The 17248-nt window shown below is 41.3% G+C and overlaps 1 protein-coding gene and 1 non-coding gene across 5 annotated transcripts in view; one reads left to right on the forward strand and one right to left on the reverse strand.

Annotated features, from left to right (window-relative positions):
- The window catches only part of STEEP1 (STING1 ER exit protein 1), an 86661-nt gene extending 72212 nt beyond the window's left edge, over nucleotides 1-14449 (reverse strand). For all 4 annotated transcript variants that reach the window (XR_009500142.1, XR_009500143.1, XR_009500141.1 and 1 more), the window contains exons 1-2: nucleotides 14290-14449; nucleotides 11496-11613 (exon numbers count right to left, since the gene is read on the reverse strand). Coding sequence is in view for 1 of the 4 variants with exons in the window: in XM_059910133.1 (XP_059766116.1) it covers nucleotides 11496-11613; nucleotides 14290-14413 (242 nt within the window). In the remaining 3 variants the exon portion in view is untranslated. The remainder of the gene's footprint in view (nucleotides 1-11495; nucleotides 11614-14289) is intronic.
- On the forward strand, nucleotides 4822-4896 carry TRNAK-UUU (transfer RNA lysine (anticodon UUU)). The gene has a single exon. It is a non-coding gene; the product is annotated as a tRNA-Lys (tRNA).
- Nucleotides 14450-17248: the final 2799 nt, after the last annotated feature.

Below are 17248 nucleotides of genomic sequence, written 5' to 3' on the forward strand. Positions count from 1 at the left end.
TATATATTTATAATTGTTATATCTTCTTCTTGGATTGATCCCTTGATCATTATGGAGTGTCCTTCCTTGTCTCTTGTAACATTCTTTATTTTAAAGTCTATTTTATCTGATATGAGTATTGCTACTCCAGCTTTCTTTTGATTTCCATTTGCATGGAATATCTTTTTCCATCCCCTCACTTTCAGTCTCTATGTGTCCCTAGGTCTGAAGTGGGGCTCTTGTAGACAGCATATATATGGGTCTTGTTTTTGTATCCTTTCTGCAAGCCTGTGTCTTTTGGTTGGAGCATTTAATCTATTCACGTTTAAGGTAGTTATCAATATGTATGTTCCTATGACCATTTTCTTAATTGTTTTGGGTTTGTTTTTGTAGGTCCTTTTCTTCTCTTGTGTTTCCCACTTAGAGAAGTTCCTTTAGCGTTTGTTGTAAAGCTGGTTTGGTGGTGCTGAATTCTCTTAGCTCTTGCTTGTCTGTAAAGCTTTTGATTTCTCCATCAAATCTAAATGAGATCCTTGCCGAGTAGAGTAATCTTGGTTGTACGTTCTTCCCTTTCATCACTTTAAGTATATCATGCCACTCCCTTCTGGCTTGTAGAGTTTCTGCTGAGAAATCAGCTGTTAACCTTATGGGAGTTCCCTTGTATGTTATTTGTCGTTTTTCCCTTGCTGCTTTCAATAATTTTTCTTTGTCTTTAATTTTTGCCAATTTGATTACTATGCGTCTCGGCGTGTTTCTCCTTGGGTTTATCCTGTATGGGACCCTCTGAGCTTCCTGGACTTGGGTGGCTATTTCCTTTCCCATGTTAGGGAAGTTTTTGACTATAATCCCTTCAAATATCTTCTCGGGTCCTTTCTCTCTCTCTTCTCCTTCTGGGACCCCTATAATGCGAGTGTTGTTGCGTTTAATGTTGTCCCAGAGGTCTCTTAGGCTGTCTTCATTTCTTTTCATTCTTTGTTTCTTTATTCTGTTCCTCAGCAGTGAATTCCACCATTCTGTCTTCCAGGTCACTTATCCGTTCTTCTGCCTCAGTTATTCTGCTGTTGATACCTTCTAGTGTAGTTTTCATTTCAGTTACTGTATGTTCATCTCTGTTTGTTTGTTCTTTAATTCTTCTAGGTCTTTGTTAAATATTTCTTGCATCTTCTCGGTCTTTACCTCCATTCTTTTTCCGAGGTCCTGGATCATCTTCACTATCATCTTTCTGAATTCTCTTTCTGGAAGATTGCCTATCTCCATTTCATTTAGTTGTTTTTCTAGGGTTTTATCTTGTTCCTTCATCTGGTACATAGCCCTCTGCCTTTTCATCTTGTCTATCTTTCTGTCACACTTAAAAATCTTGCTCAAAAAATATATGTGATCCTTCTCCATCAACTGATAAAGAGTTGCTTCATTCTCTTTAAGGGCCACATTCCATCCATTTGTATGGATGAAGCAAAATGTCTTTTACCTGCTGGATAAACTCGTAGAGTGTATCCACTTTAAATTCTGATAGATACAGCCAAATCACTCTCTAGAGAAGTTGAAGCAATTTATACCCCCACCACCAATGTGAGACTTCCTGTTTCCTTACAGTCTCACCGACACAGTATGTTATTAAAATGTATTATTGCCAATCTGGCACGTGAAAAATGTGATCTCATAATTTGCATTTCTTTTTTTAAACAGCAAAGTCAGGCATCTTTTCATATATTTAAGAGGCATTTGTATTTTCTTTTCTGTGAACTGTCAGTTCATATTTTTGGTGTATTGAGTTGTCTTTTTATTTTATATTATGGAGACTTGCAAACGTTAAGGGGCCTTGCAAATATTTCTTCCCCAGTTTGACATTTGTCTTTGACTTTTTCCCCCCGTGGAAATTTTAGATTTCTGTGTGGTCAAATCAATCGTGTGTATGATAGTTAGGCCTTCTCCACTCTAAATTCATATCTAAAATAAAAATTCTGATCGCTTATTCTAGAACTTTCTTCCATTACCATCTCACTCTAAATCATTATCTAAATAGAGGCAAGAGTGGCTTCCCAAGACAGCTAGAATAAAATGCAAACTCCTTACCATGGCCTTCTAGGCACTGACTGAGCAGAGAATGGGGCCCAGCCTCATCTCCTACATTCCCTCCCTACCTCACTGTCCACTCTCGCACCAGCCTTCTTTTGTTCTTGGAACAAACAAGTGCTTTCCCACCTCTGAACTTTCACACACACTCTTCTCTCTGCACGGAATGCTCTTCTCACCACTTTGCCAAGCCTGTCGCATTCTCATCTTTTTTGGTCTCAGTTCAACTATCACCTAGACATAGAGGCGTTCCCTGAACACCTTTTTGAAGAGGTTTTCATGTGATTCTGTATGAGCCCTTTGTTTCATTCATATGACTTACCATAATCATAATTACTTTATTTTTCTGTCATCCCACTAGACTGCAAGGTCCATGAGATCAGAGGTCAGTGGAGACCATGCCTGTCTCACACACTATCCCCAGAGCTAAGCATAATACTGCAATAAATACTGACTAAATGAATTCTTATAAGAATTTCAGTTTAGTGAGGAAAATTATAACCATGGAGGTAAGTTCTTAAATGGAGGAATGTATATGGTGTAATGGGAACACAGAGGTGGGAGCACCAAGTCCGTCTGAGTCAGTCATGGAAGGCTTCATGCAGGTGTGATGTTTAAGTCAACAGTCCTGATAGAAAACAGTATTTCAGGCAGAGGGAGAACTATGTGCAAAAGGCAAAACAGTACAGCATATTCACAGAATTACAAATAGTCTAATGTTCTTGGGACCTAAAAAAATCAAGGGAGTACTACTGATCTTACAGACATAAAAAAGATTCTAAGATTATACTATGAACAACTATGTACCAACAAACTAGATAACCTAGATGAAAAGGACAAATTCCTAGAATGATAGAATAACACAAACTACCAAAACTCACCGGAAAAGAAATAGAAAATGTGAATAGACTATAACAAGCATAAAGAGATTGAATTAGTAATCAAAAAACTTTGCACAATGAAAAGTCCAGGACCAGTGGCTTCACTGGGGAATTCTACCAAAAGTTCAAAGAAGAATTAATACCAATGCTTCACAAACTTCAAAAGAGGAAGAAACACTTCCCAACTCATCCTATGAGGCCAGTATTACCTCAATACCAGCCAAAGATATCACAAGAACAACAAAAACAACAAACTAGAGATCAATATTGTTTAAGAATATACAGACAAAAATCCTCAAAACAAAAAATAAATACAGGGGCTTCCCTGGTGGCGCAGTGGTTAAGAATCCACCTGCCAATGCAGGGGACACATGTTCGAGCCCTGGTCCGGGAAGATACCACATGCCACAGAGCAACTAAGCCCGCGAGCCACAACTACTGAGCCCATGTGCCACAACTACTGAGCCTGCATGCCTACAGCCTGTGCTCCGCAACAAGAGAAGCCACCACAATGAGAAGCCCGTGCACCGCAACGAAGAGTAGCCCCCACTTGACGCAACTAGAGAAAGCCTGCACACAGCAACGAAGACCCAACACAGCCAAAAATAAAATAAATAAATAAAATTTTAAAAAAATACAGGCAAAACTGAATCAAGCAACATATAAAGAAGGTTTACACCACATGGCCAAGTGGAATTTATCCCAGGAATGCAAGATGGGTGCAACATACAAAAAAAGATCAATCAATGCGATACACTATAATAATAGAATAAAAGAGAAAACACACATGATCATCTTAACAGATGCATAAAAAGCATCTGACAAAATTCAAAGCCCCTTCAATACACTAGAAATAGAAGGGAACTTCCTCTACCTTAAAAGGGGCATCTATGAAAAATTCACATCTACTAAGCCACATAAACTAACATCATATTTAATGGTGAAAAACTGAAACCTTTCCCTCTAAGATCAGGAAGAAGACAAGGATATCCTCTCAACACTTCTATTCAACACTGTACTGGAAGTTCCAGCCAGGGCAATTTGGCAAGAAAAAGAAATAAAAAGCATGCAGATTGGAAGGGAAAAAGTAAAACCATCTCTATTTGCAGATGATATAATCTTATACATAGAAACCCTAAAGCATACACACACACACACACTATTAGGACTAATAAACAAGTTTAGCAAAGCTGCAGGATATAAGATCAATATTCACAAATTAATGGTAGTCTTATACACTAGAAATGAACAATCCAAAAACGAAGTTAAGAAAACAAGTCCAGTTACAATAGCATCAAAAAGAATAAAATACTTAGGAATAAATTTAACAAAGGAAGTGCATAACTTGTGCACTGAAAACTACAAAACATCGCTGAAAGAAATTAAAGACCTAAGTAAATGGAATGACACTTCATGTTCATGGATTGAAGACTTAATATTGTTAAGATGGCAATACTTTCCAAATGAATCTACAACTTCAACACAATCCCTATCAAAATCCCAGCTGGCTTTTTTGCAGAAATTGACAAGCTGATCCTAAAATTCACATGGAATTGTAAGGAATCCAGAATAAACAAAACAGTCTTGAAGAAGAACAAAGTTGGCGGACTCGCACATAATTTCAAAACTTAACACAAAGCCACAGTAATCAAGACAGGGTGGTACTGGCATAAGGACAGACATATAGGTCAATGGAACAGAACTGAGAGTCCACAATAAACCGATACATATATGGTTAATTTATTTTCAGTGGTGCCAAGACCATTCAATGGGGGAAAGAATAGTCTTTCAATAAATAGTACCAGGATAACTGTATATCCACACACAAAAGGATTAATTTAGATCCCTACCTCACACTATGTACAAAAATTAACTCAAAATGGGGAGTTCCCTGGTGGTCCAGTGGTTAGGACTCTGCATTTTTCCACTGCAGGGGGCCCAGGTTTGATCCCTGGTCAGGGAACTAAGATCCCACAAGCTGTGTGGCATGGCCAAAAAATAAATAAACAAAAAATTTAAAAATTAACTCAAAATGGATGAAAGACTTAAAGGTAAGAACTGGGACTTCCCTGGTGGTCCAATGGTTAAGACTCTGCGCTTCCAGTGCAGGGGGTGTGGGTTCGATCCCTGGTCAGGGAACTAAGATCCCACATACCAAGGTGCAGCAAAAAAAAAAAAAGGCAACAACCAAACCTATAAAACTGTTAGAATACATAAGTATAAATCTTCAAGACCTTAGATCAGGCAATGGTTTTAAAAATATGACACCTACAGCACAAGCAATCAAAGAAAAAATAGATAAATGGGACAATTAAAATGAAAACCAGGAATACCATCAAGAAAGTGAAAAGGCAACCCACAGAATGGGAAAAAATATTTGTAAATCATATATCTGATAAGGGACTAGTATCCATAATAAAAAATTCTTACAACAATAAAAAACACAAATACTCCATTTAAAAAATGGACAAAGAATTTTTTAAAAATTTATTTATTTTATTTATTTATTTTTGGCTGTGTTGGGTCTTTGTAGCTGTGCGTGGGGTTTCTCTAGTTGCGGCAAGTGGGGCCTACTCTTCATTGCAGTGCGCAGGCTTCTCATTGCAGTGGCTTCCCTTGTTGCGGAGCATGGGCTCTAGGCGCGTGGGCTTCAGTAGTTGTGGCACGTGGGCTCAGTAGTTGTGGCTCGCGGGCTCTAGAGCACAGGCTCAGTAGTTGTGGTGCATGGGCTTAGTTGTTCTGCGGCATGTGGGATCTTCCCGGACCAGGGCTCGAACCCATGTCCCCTGCATTGGCAGGCAGGTTCTTAACCACTGTGCCACCAGGGAAGCCCAAAAATGGACAAAGAATTTGACTAGACATTTCTCCAAGGAAGATACATAAATGACCAATAAGGACGTGAAAAGCTCAACATCGTTAGCCATCAGGGAAATGCAAATCAAAACCACAATGATACCATCTCATACACACTAGGATAGCTATATCAAAAAGGCAGACAATAACAATTATTGGCCAGGATGTGGAGAAACAGGAACCCTCATACACTACTGGCAAGAATGTAAAATGGTGCAACTGCTTTTGAAACCACTCTTCCAGGTCCTCAAAAGGTTAAACACAGAGTTACCATATGATCCAGCAACTCATACATATCCACCCATGAGGACCAAAAGCATGTTCACACAAAAACTTGTACACAAATGTTTACAGCAGCATTAGCCATAATACTTTAAAAAGTTAGTTTAAAAAAAACAAAAACACAGGACTTCCCTAGTGGCGCAGTGGTTAAGAATCTGCCTGCCAATGCAGGGGACACGGGTTCGAGCCCTGGTCCAGGAAGATCCCACATGCCGTGAAGCAACTAAGCCCGTGTGTCACAACTACTCAGCCCACGAGCCTAGAGCCTATGCTCTGCAACAAGAGAAGCCACCGCAATGAGAAGCACGCACACCGCAACGAAGAGTAGCCCCCACTGGCTGCAACTAGAGAAAGCCCACGCGCAGCAACGAAGACCCAACGCAGCCAAAAAAAAAAAAAAAAGAAAGAATGATTTATTGAGTCATTCTACACATGGATGAGCCTTGAAAATACACTAAATGAAAGATGGCAGTCCAGTGGTTGGGACTCCATGCTTCCACTGCAGAGGGCACGGGTTCAATCCCTGTCGGGGAACTAAGATCCCGCAAGCCGCATGGCACAGCCAAAAAAGAAAAAAAGTTCATCTTCCTGAGATATTGAGACTCTAATACAAATAAGACAAGGGTTTTAAGTGGTACAATTATAAAGAAGTGATTAATATGAGCTAGATATTTGGACTTAATGGACCTTGATTTTCTTTCTTGTCCTTAATCTCTAGGAATATGTAAGATAGGAAAGGCCAAAGACAAAATAAAACATTCTCCCTGGTTGTGGTAGCAGCATCTAAGATGGCCCCAATGATTCTCGCCCCCTGGTATTGACATAATAATGTCAATAATCCTTGTATAATGCCCTCCCACAATGAACACAGCTGACCTGTGACACCAATAAGACATTGAAGAAATGATGGTGTGTAACTTCTGAGTCTTGGTCATAAAAGACATTATAGCTTCCAACTCGCTCTCTCTTGGATTACTCACACTGTGGGAAGCCAGCTGCCATGTCACGAGGATACTCAAGCAGCCCTATGGAAGATCCTTGTTCTAAAGAACTAATGCTTCTTCCCAACAGTTAGCACTCAGCTGCCAACCATGTGAGTGAACCACCTTGGAAGTGGAACCTCCAGCCCTAATTAAGACTTCAAATGACTGCACCCATGGTCGACCTCTTAACCACAGCCTCATGAGAGACGAGAACCATCCAGCTAAGCTGTTCTTAAATTCCTGACCCACAGAAACTATATGAGATGATCAATGCTTGCTGTTCAAAAAAACAAACAACAACAACAAAAAAAAACCATAGGAATACCAGGAGATGAGGATGAACAGGTAGGCTAGGGCCAGATCATAGAGAGCCTTCAGACTTGGATTTTATCCTGCTAGCCAGGATTTTTTAAATTGCACTCCACAATGATCCCTAAATGAAATCGGATAGGAGAAAGGGGAGAAGTCCTTAATGGGTTGGGCTCAACTCTTCCCCAATCAGAGAAGCTTCTTGCTTATTTATACTTCTGGTAAAAATTTCATTTGAAGAAAGGATTCATTGTTTAAAAACGTTTGAAAGGCACTGCTGTAGGTGATGAAGAGTCACTGAAAGATTTGAAGCAGGAAACTGACATAACGTGCATGTGAGATCATTCAGGCAGTAGACGATAGACTGGAGGAGAGCGGGGGGTGGGGGGAGGTAAGAGGACACTTCGATAGCCCAAGCAAGTGATGCTGGGTACCAGAATGATGGCAGTGTGGCAGGGCTGAACAGGAGGAGGCAGCCACAAGACAGACTAGAAGGTAGAATCGACAGTACATGGTGAGTGACTGGATGTGTGCAGGGGATGGTGGGGGGCAGGGATGGATGAGACAAAGACAGGACTGGCTCCCAGATTTCTGCCCCGGGCCACTGCGTGAATGGTGATGTCATCATAGGAGGAGGAAAAAGAAGGAATTGTGTTTAGCTGACACCTTCAGAGACCTGACTGCAGTGGCTTCAACACAAGAGTTTCTTCTCACGTAAAATAAGTGTAGAGGAAGGCGGTTCCTGGTAATGGTTGAGACTCAAGGATAGCATGGCAAAAACTCTGCAATCCTTGTGGCCTTCCCTTTCCAGTCCCAGGATGGCTGCTGGTGCTCCAATTATCACGCCCGTTTTCCAAAAAGCAGGAAGGAATGAGAAGAGTAAAAAGGACTTTCCTTGGAAGCCCCACCCAACAACTTCTACTTCTGTCCATTTTACTTGGCAAAAGCTAAGTCACCTTCAGAATCTTAGGGGGTTTTTGGAGTGGGGAGAAGCTGGAATATGTACCCTATCTTTACAGACACTGGTATATAGGCAGGTAAAATAGAAGAGTGTTGGAGTGGTGCTGAGTGAACCAATCTGTGGGACTTTCCCAAGTTAGAGAAATGAGTTTGGCTTTAGTCATTCTGTATCTGAGGTAAAACATCAGGTGAAGAGGTAGAATAGGTAGTTAGATATACAGTTCTGGGCACAAGAGAGACATGGAGGCAGATCTAGATTTTGTGAGTCATCAGCATATAAGCGTAACTGATGCCATGAGAGGTGGTGAGAATGGCCAAGGAGAGTATAGAGAGAGAGGGGATAAAATCAAGGTCAGAACCCTGGGGAATGCCAACATTTAAGGGGCAGGAAGAAGAATCCAGAAGACTGAGAAAGCCAAAGAAGTAGAAGGAGAATCACAAGAGTAGTTTCACAGAAGTCAAGGAAGGAGACAGCATCAAGGGAGGCATGGTCAACAAAGATCCAGATAGAAAAGCACCCACTGGATGGGCAACTGGGGAAGCAATGGATGAGGGAGGGAAGGTAGCAGGGAACAACAGAGTCAAAGGAGAGGTACTTTAGAATGGAAGACTTGGGGAGGTGGAAGGTGACAGGCTCCAGGGCATGCATTAGGCAGACTGCCATATTTTCAGTAACTGGGGCTCCCACACTCATCTGGCTAAAGAACAGGAGGGGTAAGATCAGACTGAAATTTCACCCCTGCTAAGAAAGGAGCATGCTAAAGTGGGCCCTTGGAAAGACTGTTCATGATTAGAGCAGGAACTATGTCAACCAAGGGGGAAGTCTACCATGCCTTGTGGGTAAACTCTGAGAGCTCTGTGGCCCAACAGAGTCACTGGGCCAGAGGCCACTGGCCTGTGCAATACCCGGCACTAAGGCTGGGCCCAAAGCTGGCTCACTTCCAGGATCAGGCTGACTGGATCCCAGGGTTGCCACTTCAGCCTGGGGCCTCCCAGTTTTCTGGCCTACAGGTGAGGGCATCTGCCTTATAGTGCCATAGGAGCCTGTGGCCTAGTTGTGTTGTTAGATTACTTTCTGTATTAACTAATATATATACATTTAATACATATTATCTAGAACTGTTATATATAATTATGATACATGTAATAAATATTTTAGCAATCCTAAAGACAGTCAGTTGAGAATTTTCAAAATCAGAAACCTAAATAAAGGTTAATAGAGGGAGAAAAAACACAAGAGAATGGATTAGCTTTAGACAGGGCATGTTATTTATAAACCTTCCTATATACCACAACGGAGGACTTCCCCAATGTTACCTGGAGGGCCTTCCTTTGTGAATTTCATATGTTTTATAATCTGTGTCCCCACTTGTATCCTGTATATAAGCAATTTTCTCTTCAACTACATAATTCTAGAAGCCCAGTTGTCACAGTGGTGCCTGATTTGGTACTGAATGTCGCCTAGCAATAGTTTCTAACTGTTTTCATTAGCGTGGGCTGATAACAGTTTGGTTTCTTAAATAAACATAGCTAGATGTCAGCCTGTAGCTTTTTCTGGTTCAACACTAGAATATAAGCTCTGTACGGGCAAGGTTCTTTGCTTGTTTACTGGTTGTACTGGTTTGGATAGTGTCCCTTAAAAAGTTATGTCCTTCCAGGAACCTCAGAGTGTGACCTTATTTGAAAAGAGGGTCATTGCAGATATAACTAGTTAAGATGAGGTCACAGAGATGAGCAGAATGTTCCCTTAATTTAATATAACTGGCGTCCTTATAAGAAGAGAAGAAACAGAGACAGAAACACAGGGGAAAAGCCATACAATGTTGCAGACAGAGACTAGAGTGATGCATCTACAAGTCAAGAAATGTCAAGGACTGCCGGCAAACACCAGAAGCTAGGAAGGGGCAAGGAAGGCTCCTCCCCTAGAACCTTCAGAGAGAGCATGGCCCTACCGACACAGTAATCTCAGATTCCAGCCTCTAGAACTGTGAGACAATTCATTTCTGTTGTTTTAAGCCACCTAGTTTATGGTACTCTGTTATAGCAGCCCTAACAAACTAATATACTAGTATATCCCAGACTTTTAGTACAGTACCTGGTACACAGTAGGAGCTCAATAAATGAAATATTTGCTGAATGAATGAATGGACTTAGAGCAGGATGACCTCTCTGTGGCATTTGGCATCTGTTGATGACCACCCCCTTCCCTCACTTCTTGAAATTCTCTCCTCTTCTGTTTTCCACATCACCAGGTTCTCCTGGTTATGTTCCAATTATTTTGTCTGCTTTTCAAACATCAGTGTTTCCCAGGATTATGCCTTCAATCCTCTCTTCTTGCTCCACACACTTTCCATGTAATTGTATCCCTTCCCAGGTTTCAATTCCCCATATACACCAAGGACTCCCAAATCTAAAACAGATCTAACCATGTCACTCCTCTACTTAAAAAAAGAAGATGGCTATTGCCTAAAGATAAAGTCCAAACTTGTCTACTTTAGCATTCTACTCTGTCCTCACCCCAGGATGCATGAACCCCCTCCTGTAAAGTAACTTAGGCTCTAGCCACAAGGGACTACTTAAATTTCCCAGGCACACCATATTTGATGCTTTTAATGCTTCCAGAGTCCCTCCACCTGGAATGCTCCTCCATCTACTTGGTGAAATCCTAGTTCAAGGCCAAACACAAATGCCACCATCTTCTGGTGTCTTTCTTGACCACCATTCAGGCAAGATGATCTGCTGCTGTCTGTTTTCCCATAGGCTTCTGTTCACCACACCAGTATTTTATCATATCACAATAGGTAATCTGTTCCCTCACTGAGCCATGAGCTCTTTAATGGTAAGGACAGTGCCTTATTTATCTTTGCAGATCCAGTCCCTAGCTCAGTGCCCGGCACCTGGTGTGCTGGAGATTACAGGTTGAATGAACTCATTCTGCCTGCAAAAACCCCAAATTACAGCTATCAAATGGCAACAGAATCACATCTCAGCACCACTTCAACAAAGCACAATAAAGATATGGCTGCATTAACAGAAGTTAGAGACCCATCACAAATGTCAAAGTATTGGGCCCCAAATGGATGACCTGTTCCACACTAGATGGGGTATTTATACTCCTCAGAACTAGACCCCAAGACAACCAGGAAATCCTAGACAGAGAACATCAACCTCTTACCTCCGAAGATACATAGTCTCCTCGTCTTCTGTGTTACAAAACTTGTGGGCGTGTTTGGCAGCATCAATCACACGGGACCGATCCCGGGGCCTCATGGGCAATTTCTCCAACTGACAGTCTGATGGAATGGAGAAAGATTTGGTCACGAGAGCCACCGAAAAATACCCTGAGGCAATCAGAAGCTTTCAGTGGGGCCCTTAGCACTGTAATTTTTACTATAATTATCATGCTTATTGAAGCCTATTATTGAATGTTCCAACTAAAAATGACTTGGTGTCAGGAGACCTGGATTTTAGCCCCAGCTCTGGCTAATCACTTCCTCTCTAGGGCTCTTTCTCCTTACTTGATTATATTATCTCAAAAGTCCTTCCCACACTGCAATTCAAGTTTTCTATGAGTATTACTGATCCTGGTACACTTGGCTTGTGCTATAATGCATTAGAATGAGAAGAGACGATCAAGCGTCCTGGAATGCCTATGAGGAAGGCATTGATTGGAAAAGTTGGATAAGTGCTTCGGAAAGGAGAGAGTGGGTATGCTATTATATATATGGTATGTGAATGACCCATCCCAGTTAGAGGAGTTCTAATCCAAAAGCAATGAAAACATACAGGAAATAAATTAGGTACAGTTATAAAGCAGACGGAAAATTGATACAATGCAAATTAAGTACCTAAAGGATGACAGAGAAGTCAAGTGATCAGAGTGATTGGAGATTCATGGAGGAGGTGGAGAGGGGAGTTAGCATGAGGCAGTTTGCACATCAGCTCGTGACTCTTCTCAACGACCTGCCGGAGTAGACATTTACTATTCCTAGCTTAAAAGTAAGGGAATTGAGGATTAGGAAGGCTAAGAGGTCGGCCACGCATTTAACAGGAAGCAGAACAAGAATTCAGACCCATCTCTAAGTGATCAAAAGGGAATTCATTTACTCAGTAAATACGGGAGGGCCTTCTATGTACCAGACACAGTTGGAACACTGTGCTGAGGATTCAGCAAAGAACCGAGCAGACAAAGACCCTGACCTGATGAAGTTTACAGGCCAGCAGAGGAGGCAGAAATTTTCAAATTAATAATTATATAACATGATCTTGGATAATGATAAGTGCTAATACAAAAAGTTAGACAGGATATTAAGAGGATGCACAGTGATCCAGATAGTGATAAGTGCTACCCAGAAAAATCAGGCACGGTAAGAGGAGAAAGAGTGACAGGGGTGCTATTTTAGATAAGGTAGTCACGGAAGGGTTCTCCAAGGAAGTGACATTTCAGCAGAGACCTGAATGAAGTAAGGGGGCATGGAGGGGAAAGGGTTTGAGGCAGAAGAAATACCAATCCCAAAGGCCCTGCAGGCAGGAACATTTTGACATGACAGAGAAAAATCAAAAAGGCCACTGTAGCTGGAGTGCAGTGAGCAAGGGAAAGAGTGTTAGGAGATGAAATCTGAGCGATAGCTGGAGGTCTGATCACACAGGGTCTCGTTATGGCCTTTGGTCTTATTCTTGGAGTTACAGGAAAACACTGGTTTGGAACAGGACTCTAGGGACAAAGAGTGGTGAGCAAGAGACTACTGTGGCAATCCAGGTGAGGGATGGCGGTGGCTTGGAGAAATGGAGGTGGTCAAAAGTAGATTCTAGATAGATTTTCAAGGAAGCACCTGCAGAATTTGTTGATGGACTGGATGAAGAAGTCAAGAATGATTCTGAGATACTCTGTAAAGAGTGGTACCACTGACTGTGATAGGCAAGTCTGAGAGGAACAGTGGAGAGCAGAAAGTAGGAGATCATGAAGTTAATTTTGAACATGGTCTCCCTCTCTCTTTTCTTTTTTTAATTTTTAAAAAATTGTATTTAAGTATAGTTGATTTACAACGTTGTGAGAACACGGTCTCTTTAAGAGGTCCATTAGCCATCCAAATGGAGACGCGGAGTAGGCAGCTGGAGTTTGAGAAGAGGTGCAGGTTAAAGAGGAACATTTGGGAGTCATCAGCATATAGACGGTATTTAAAGCTTGGGAATGGTTGAGATCGCCTAAGGAGTGAGTACAGATTGAGAACACATGAGAGGACTGAGCCGTAGGGCCGTGCAATGCCTAAAAGTCTGAGACAGAAAAAGGAGCCAGACACTGAGAAGGGGGAAAATCAAGGTAGGAGAAAAATCAGTAAAGTGTGGAGTCTTGGATGCAAATGAAGGGTTTCAAGAAGGATGGAGTGATCATCTGTCAAATGCCACTGAGAGGGGATTTACATGAGCACTGATAATTGACCACTGTAACTGGTAACACGTTCGTTAGTAACTTTGACAAATATGATTTGGATGGTGAGGTGAGAAGGAAAGCCTGCTTGAAGTGAGGGCAAGAAGGAATGGGAAGTGAGGATGCAGAGACAGCCCATATAGGTAATTCTTTTTAGAAGTTTTGCTATAAAAGAAGCAAAGAAATGAGGTTATAGCTGGAGGAGAATGTAGGATCAATGCGGGTAGGAGGTTATTTTCACGTAACATCAGAGCTGTTAAAATATCCTTGTATCCGGCAGAAAGGTTACAAAGTTTCTAGACGCAGAACGGGAGGAGAGTGAGTATATTTTTTATGGAAGAGCAATTTAGTTTTGAGAGAGGTCTGGATACAGAATCACATGGTTAAACAGAAAACCGAAAAGCTGCCCTGGAGTGGGGCTGGATGGGTACGGAGGATTTTGATGAAGAAGGAAATCCTCGCATAGACTCGGCTGCCAGATCACAGCCAGAGGAAATGCGCCCTTGAGAACCCGAAGTTTCGCTCCTTGCAGACTACTCACCCAGCACCAGGACCATCTGGCCGCATAAACAGTAGTAGACGTGAAGGGGCTTCTCGCCGTCGTCATACTCCTCCCGGTCCCGGGTGTCGGAGCAGACTACGGACCGGGAAACTACTTTAGGCATAGCTCAGAGCAGCAGTAGGAAAACAAAAGGCAAAAGTAAGAGTCGCGCATAAATGACGTCACTCGCGCGTCGCGACTCTCCCCCACCTAGGCTGGTCACGTGTCCGTAGTAGTCGTGTGAGCTTCCCGGCCGTACCATTAGGCTAAGATGCATGGGGACACCCTGAGTCTCCCAGAACCTGACCTAAGTTCTCTGGGACTGCTTTACTTGGGACACTCTTAATAATTTAAATTATTCATTTATATTTCTATACACGTATACGTATGTATATGCATATATACATATATATGACTAGATATAAGAAAGAACAATTTACACTTTATATGCATGATACAGATTTTAGGTGTGCCTCTAAATATGATTTTGATTGGTTGTATTCAGGATGAGTACCTAATGAAGTAGAGGAATGTTAAAAATTGAGATCTAATTCACATAACATAATTCACCCTTTTTTTAAAATTAATTTTTTTTTGGCTGTGTTGGGTTTTCGTTGCTACACACAGGCTTTCTTTAGCAGCTAGAGGGGCTACTCTGTTGCAGTGCATGGGCTTCTCACTGCAGTGGCTTCTCTTTGTTGCAGAACATGGGCTCTAGGCACGAGGGCTTCAGTAGTCGTGGCGCGCGAGCTCAGTAGTTGTGGCTCATGGGCTCTAGAGCGCAGGCTCAGTAGTTGTGGCACATGGGCTTAGTTGCTCCGTGGCATGTGGGACCTTCCCGGGCCAGGGCTCGAACTCGTGTGCCCTGCATTGGCAGGTGGATTCTTAACAACTGCGCTACCAGGGAAGTCCCATAATTCACCCTTTTAAAGTGTATAATTCAGTGGGTTTTAGTACATTCACAAAGTTTTGCAACTATCACCACTACCTAATATTTTCATCATCCCCAAAAGAAATCCCATATCCCTTAGCAGTCACTCTCCCCACCTCTTTCCCAGCCACTGGCAACTACTAATCTAACTTTCTCTCTCTGGATTTGCCTCTTCTGGACATTTCATATGAATGAAATCATACAATATGTGGCTGTTGGTATCTGGCTTCTTTCACTTATGTTTTCAAGGTTCAACCATGTTGTACCATGAATCAGTAAAAAAGTAGTAATGAATCGGTAAAAAGGAACTTCATTCCTTTTTATGACTGAATAATATTCTGTTGTATGGCTATACCACATTGTGTTTATTCATTCGTCAGTTGGTGGACAATTGGGTTGTTTCCATTTTTGTGGTATAAAGAGTAGTGCTACTATGGACATTGGTGTCCAGGTTTTTGTGAGAACATGTGTTTCTATGCTTTTATGTTTTGTGAGGACATATGTTCTCTTGGGTGTTGACTTAAGAGTGGAATTGCTGGGTCATATGATAACCTTACGCTTAACTTTTTGAGGAACTGCTAAGAGTGTTTTCCAAAGCAAGTTTATTATTTTACATTTTACATTTACCACCAGCAATGTATGTGGGGTTCTGATTTCTTCACGTCCTCACCAATAATTATCTTTGTCTTTTTTATTACAGCCATCCTGGTGAGTGTGAAGTGGTATCTCACCGTGACTTTGATTTGCCTTTCTCTGATGGCTAATGATACTGAGCACCTTTTCACATGCTTATCTTCTTTGGAGAAATGTCTATTCCAATCCTTTGCCCATTTTTAATTGGGTTATTATTATATTGTTCAATTGTGAGAGTTCATTATATATTTTTGGATACTAGACCCTAATCATGTAAGTGATTTGCAAATAGAGGCATCTTAATGATCCCGTTTGCCACAGGTTTAGGAAACATCTTCCACCCTTCCTTCCTCAACCCAGAAACTCTCCCAGAATGCTCTCTGTGGAGGACCAGAGCCTGGGGAAATCCAGAATAAGGACATTGAGACAGTTTACATTGGATAGCTTCAAGTGATGACACCAAAATAGTGGATTTTTAACAGAGAACTTACTGAAGGAAGCAGGAGCTGGTGACCAGAAAATTGACAGGTTAGCTGGAAGAAGTGTAGTGTTCAAGATACACAAGATATAAACCAATGGGAATTTGAAGCAATCTGCTAGCCCTCAAATGAACATGAGTTAATAAAGTAGAAAAGAAATGTCAAGTCTTAAAGAATCATAGCGTTTGCTCCTTAGATCTTAGTCCAGTGTCATCCCTATGATTCTATGTTCTTTATAATAGTATTTATTGATCTTCTACTGTGTGTTAGGCACTGTGCTACATACTGGTTGCATAGTGATCAATTATAAATAGTCTCCCTCCCTCAAGTGGCTTAGTCAAGCGCAGGGGTGGGTAAAGGGCTAGAGAGTAAATATTTTAGGCTTTGAGAGCCAAGAGGAAAAATCAAGAACATTATGTAGGTACTTATATAACGAGAGAAAACAAATTTCCACAAATGTTTTATCAATGAAATACAAAATATAATAATAATTGAGTATAATCTTTTTCATAATACAGATCTCCTAATAAGAATGGCATTCTTTTATGGAGAGGATAATATTTCACTTAATTAGGGTTCAAAGTGAGTGTTTCCTATCATCAAATCAGTTACAATCTCAATACACTTTTTTTTTTTTTTTTGGCCGCACCGCGCAGCATGTGGGATCTTAGTTCCCGGACCAGGGATGGAACCCGTGCCCTGGAAGTGCAGTGGAAGCGCAGAGTCCTAACCACTGGACCGCCAGGGAATTTTCCTGTTTTTGTTTTTGTCTTCAATATATTTTTAAAGGTTTTTACCTTGTTTCAATTGGTCAAGATTTTTAAGAACCTCACTTTTAATCTGTAATAAAAGTTTACAACTTGATTTTTTCAAGAGTTAACAAACTGCAAGCACCTGTTAATAAAGGTCTTAATAA

Source organism: Balaenoptera ricei, chromosome X (genome assembly GCF_028023285.1).
Source record: "Balaenoptera ricei isolate mBalRic1 chromosome X, mBalRic1.hap2, whole genome shotgun sequence".
In the NCBI taxonomy this organism is placed as follows: Eukaryota; Metazoa; Chordata; class Mammalia; order Artiodactyla; family Balaenopteridae; genus Balaenoptera; species Balaenoptera ricei.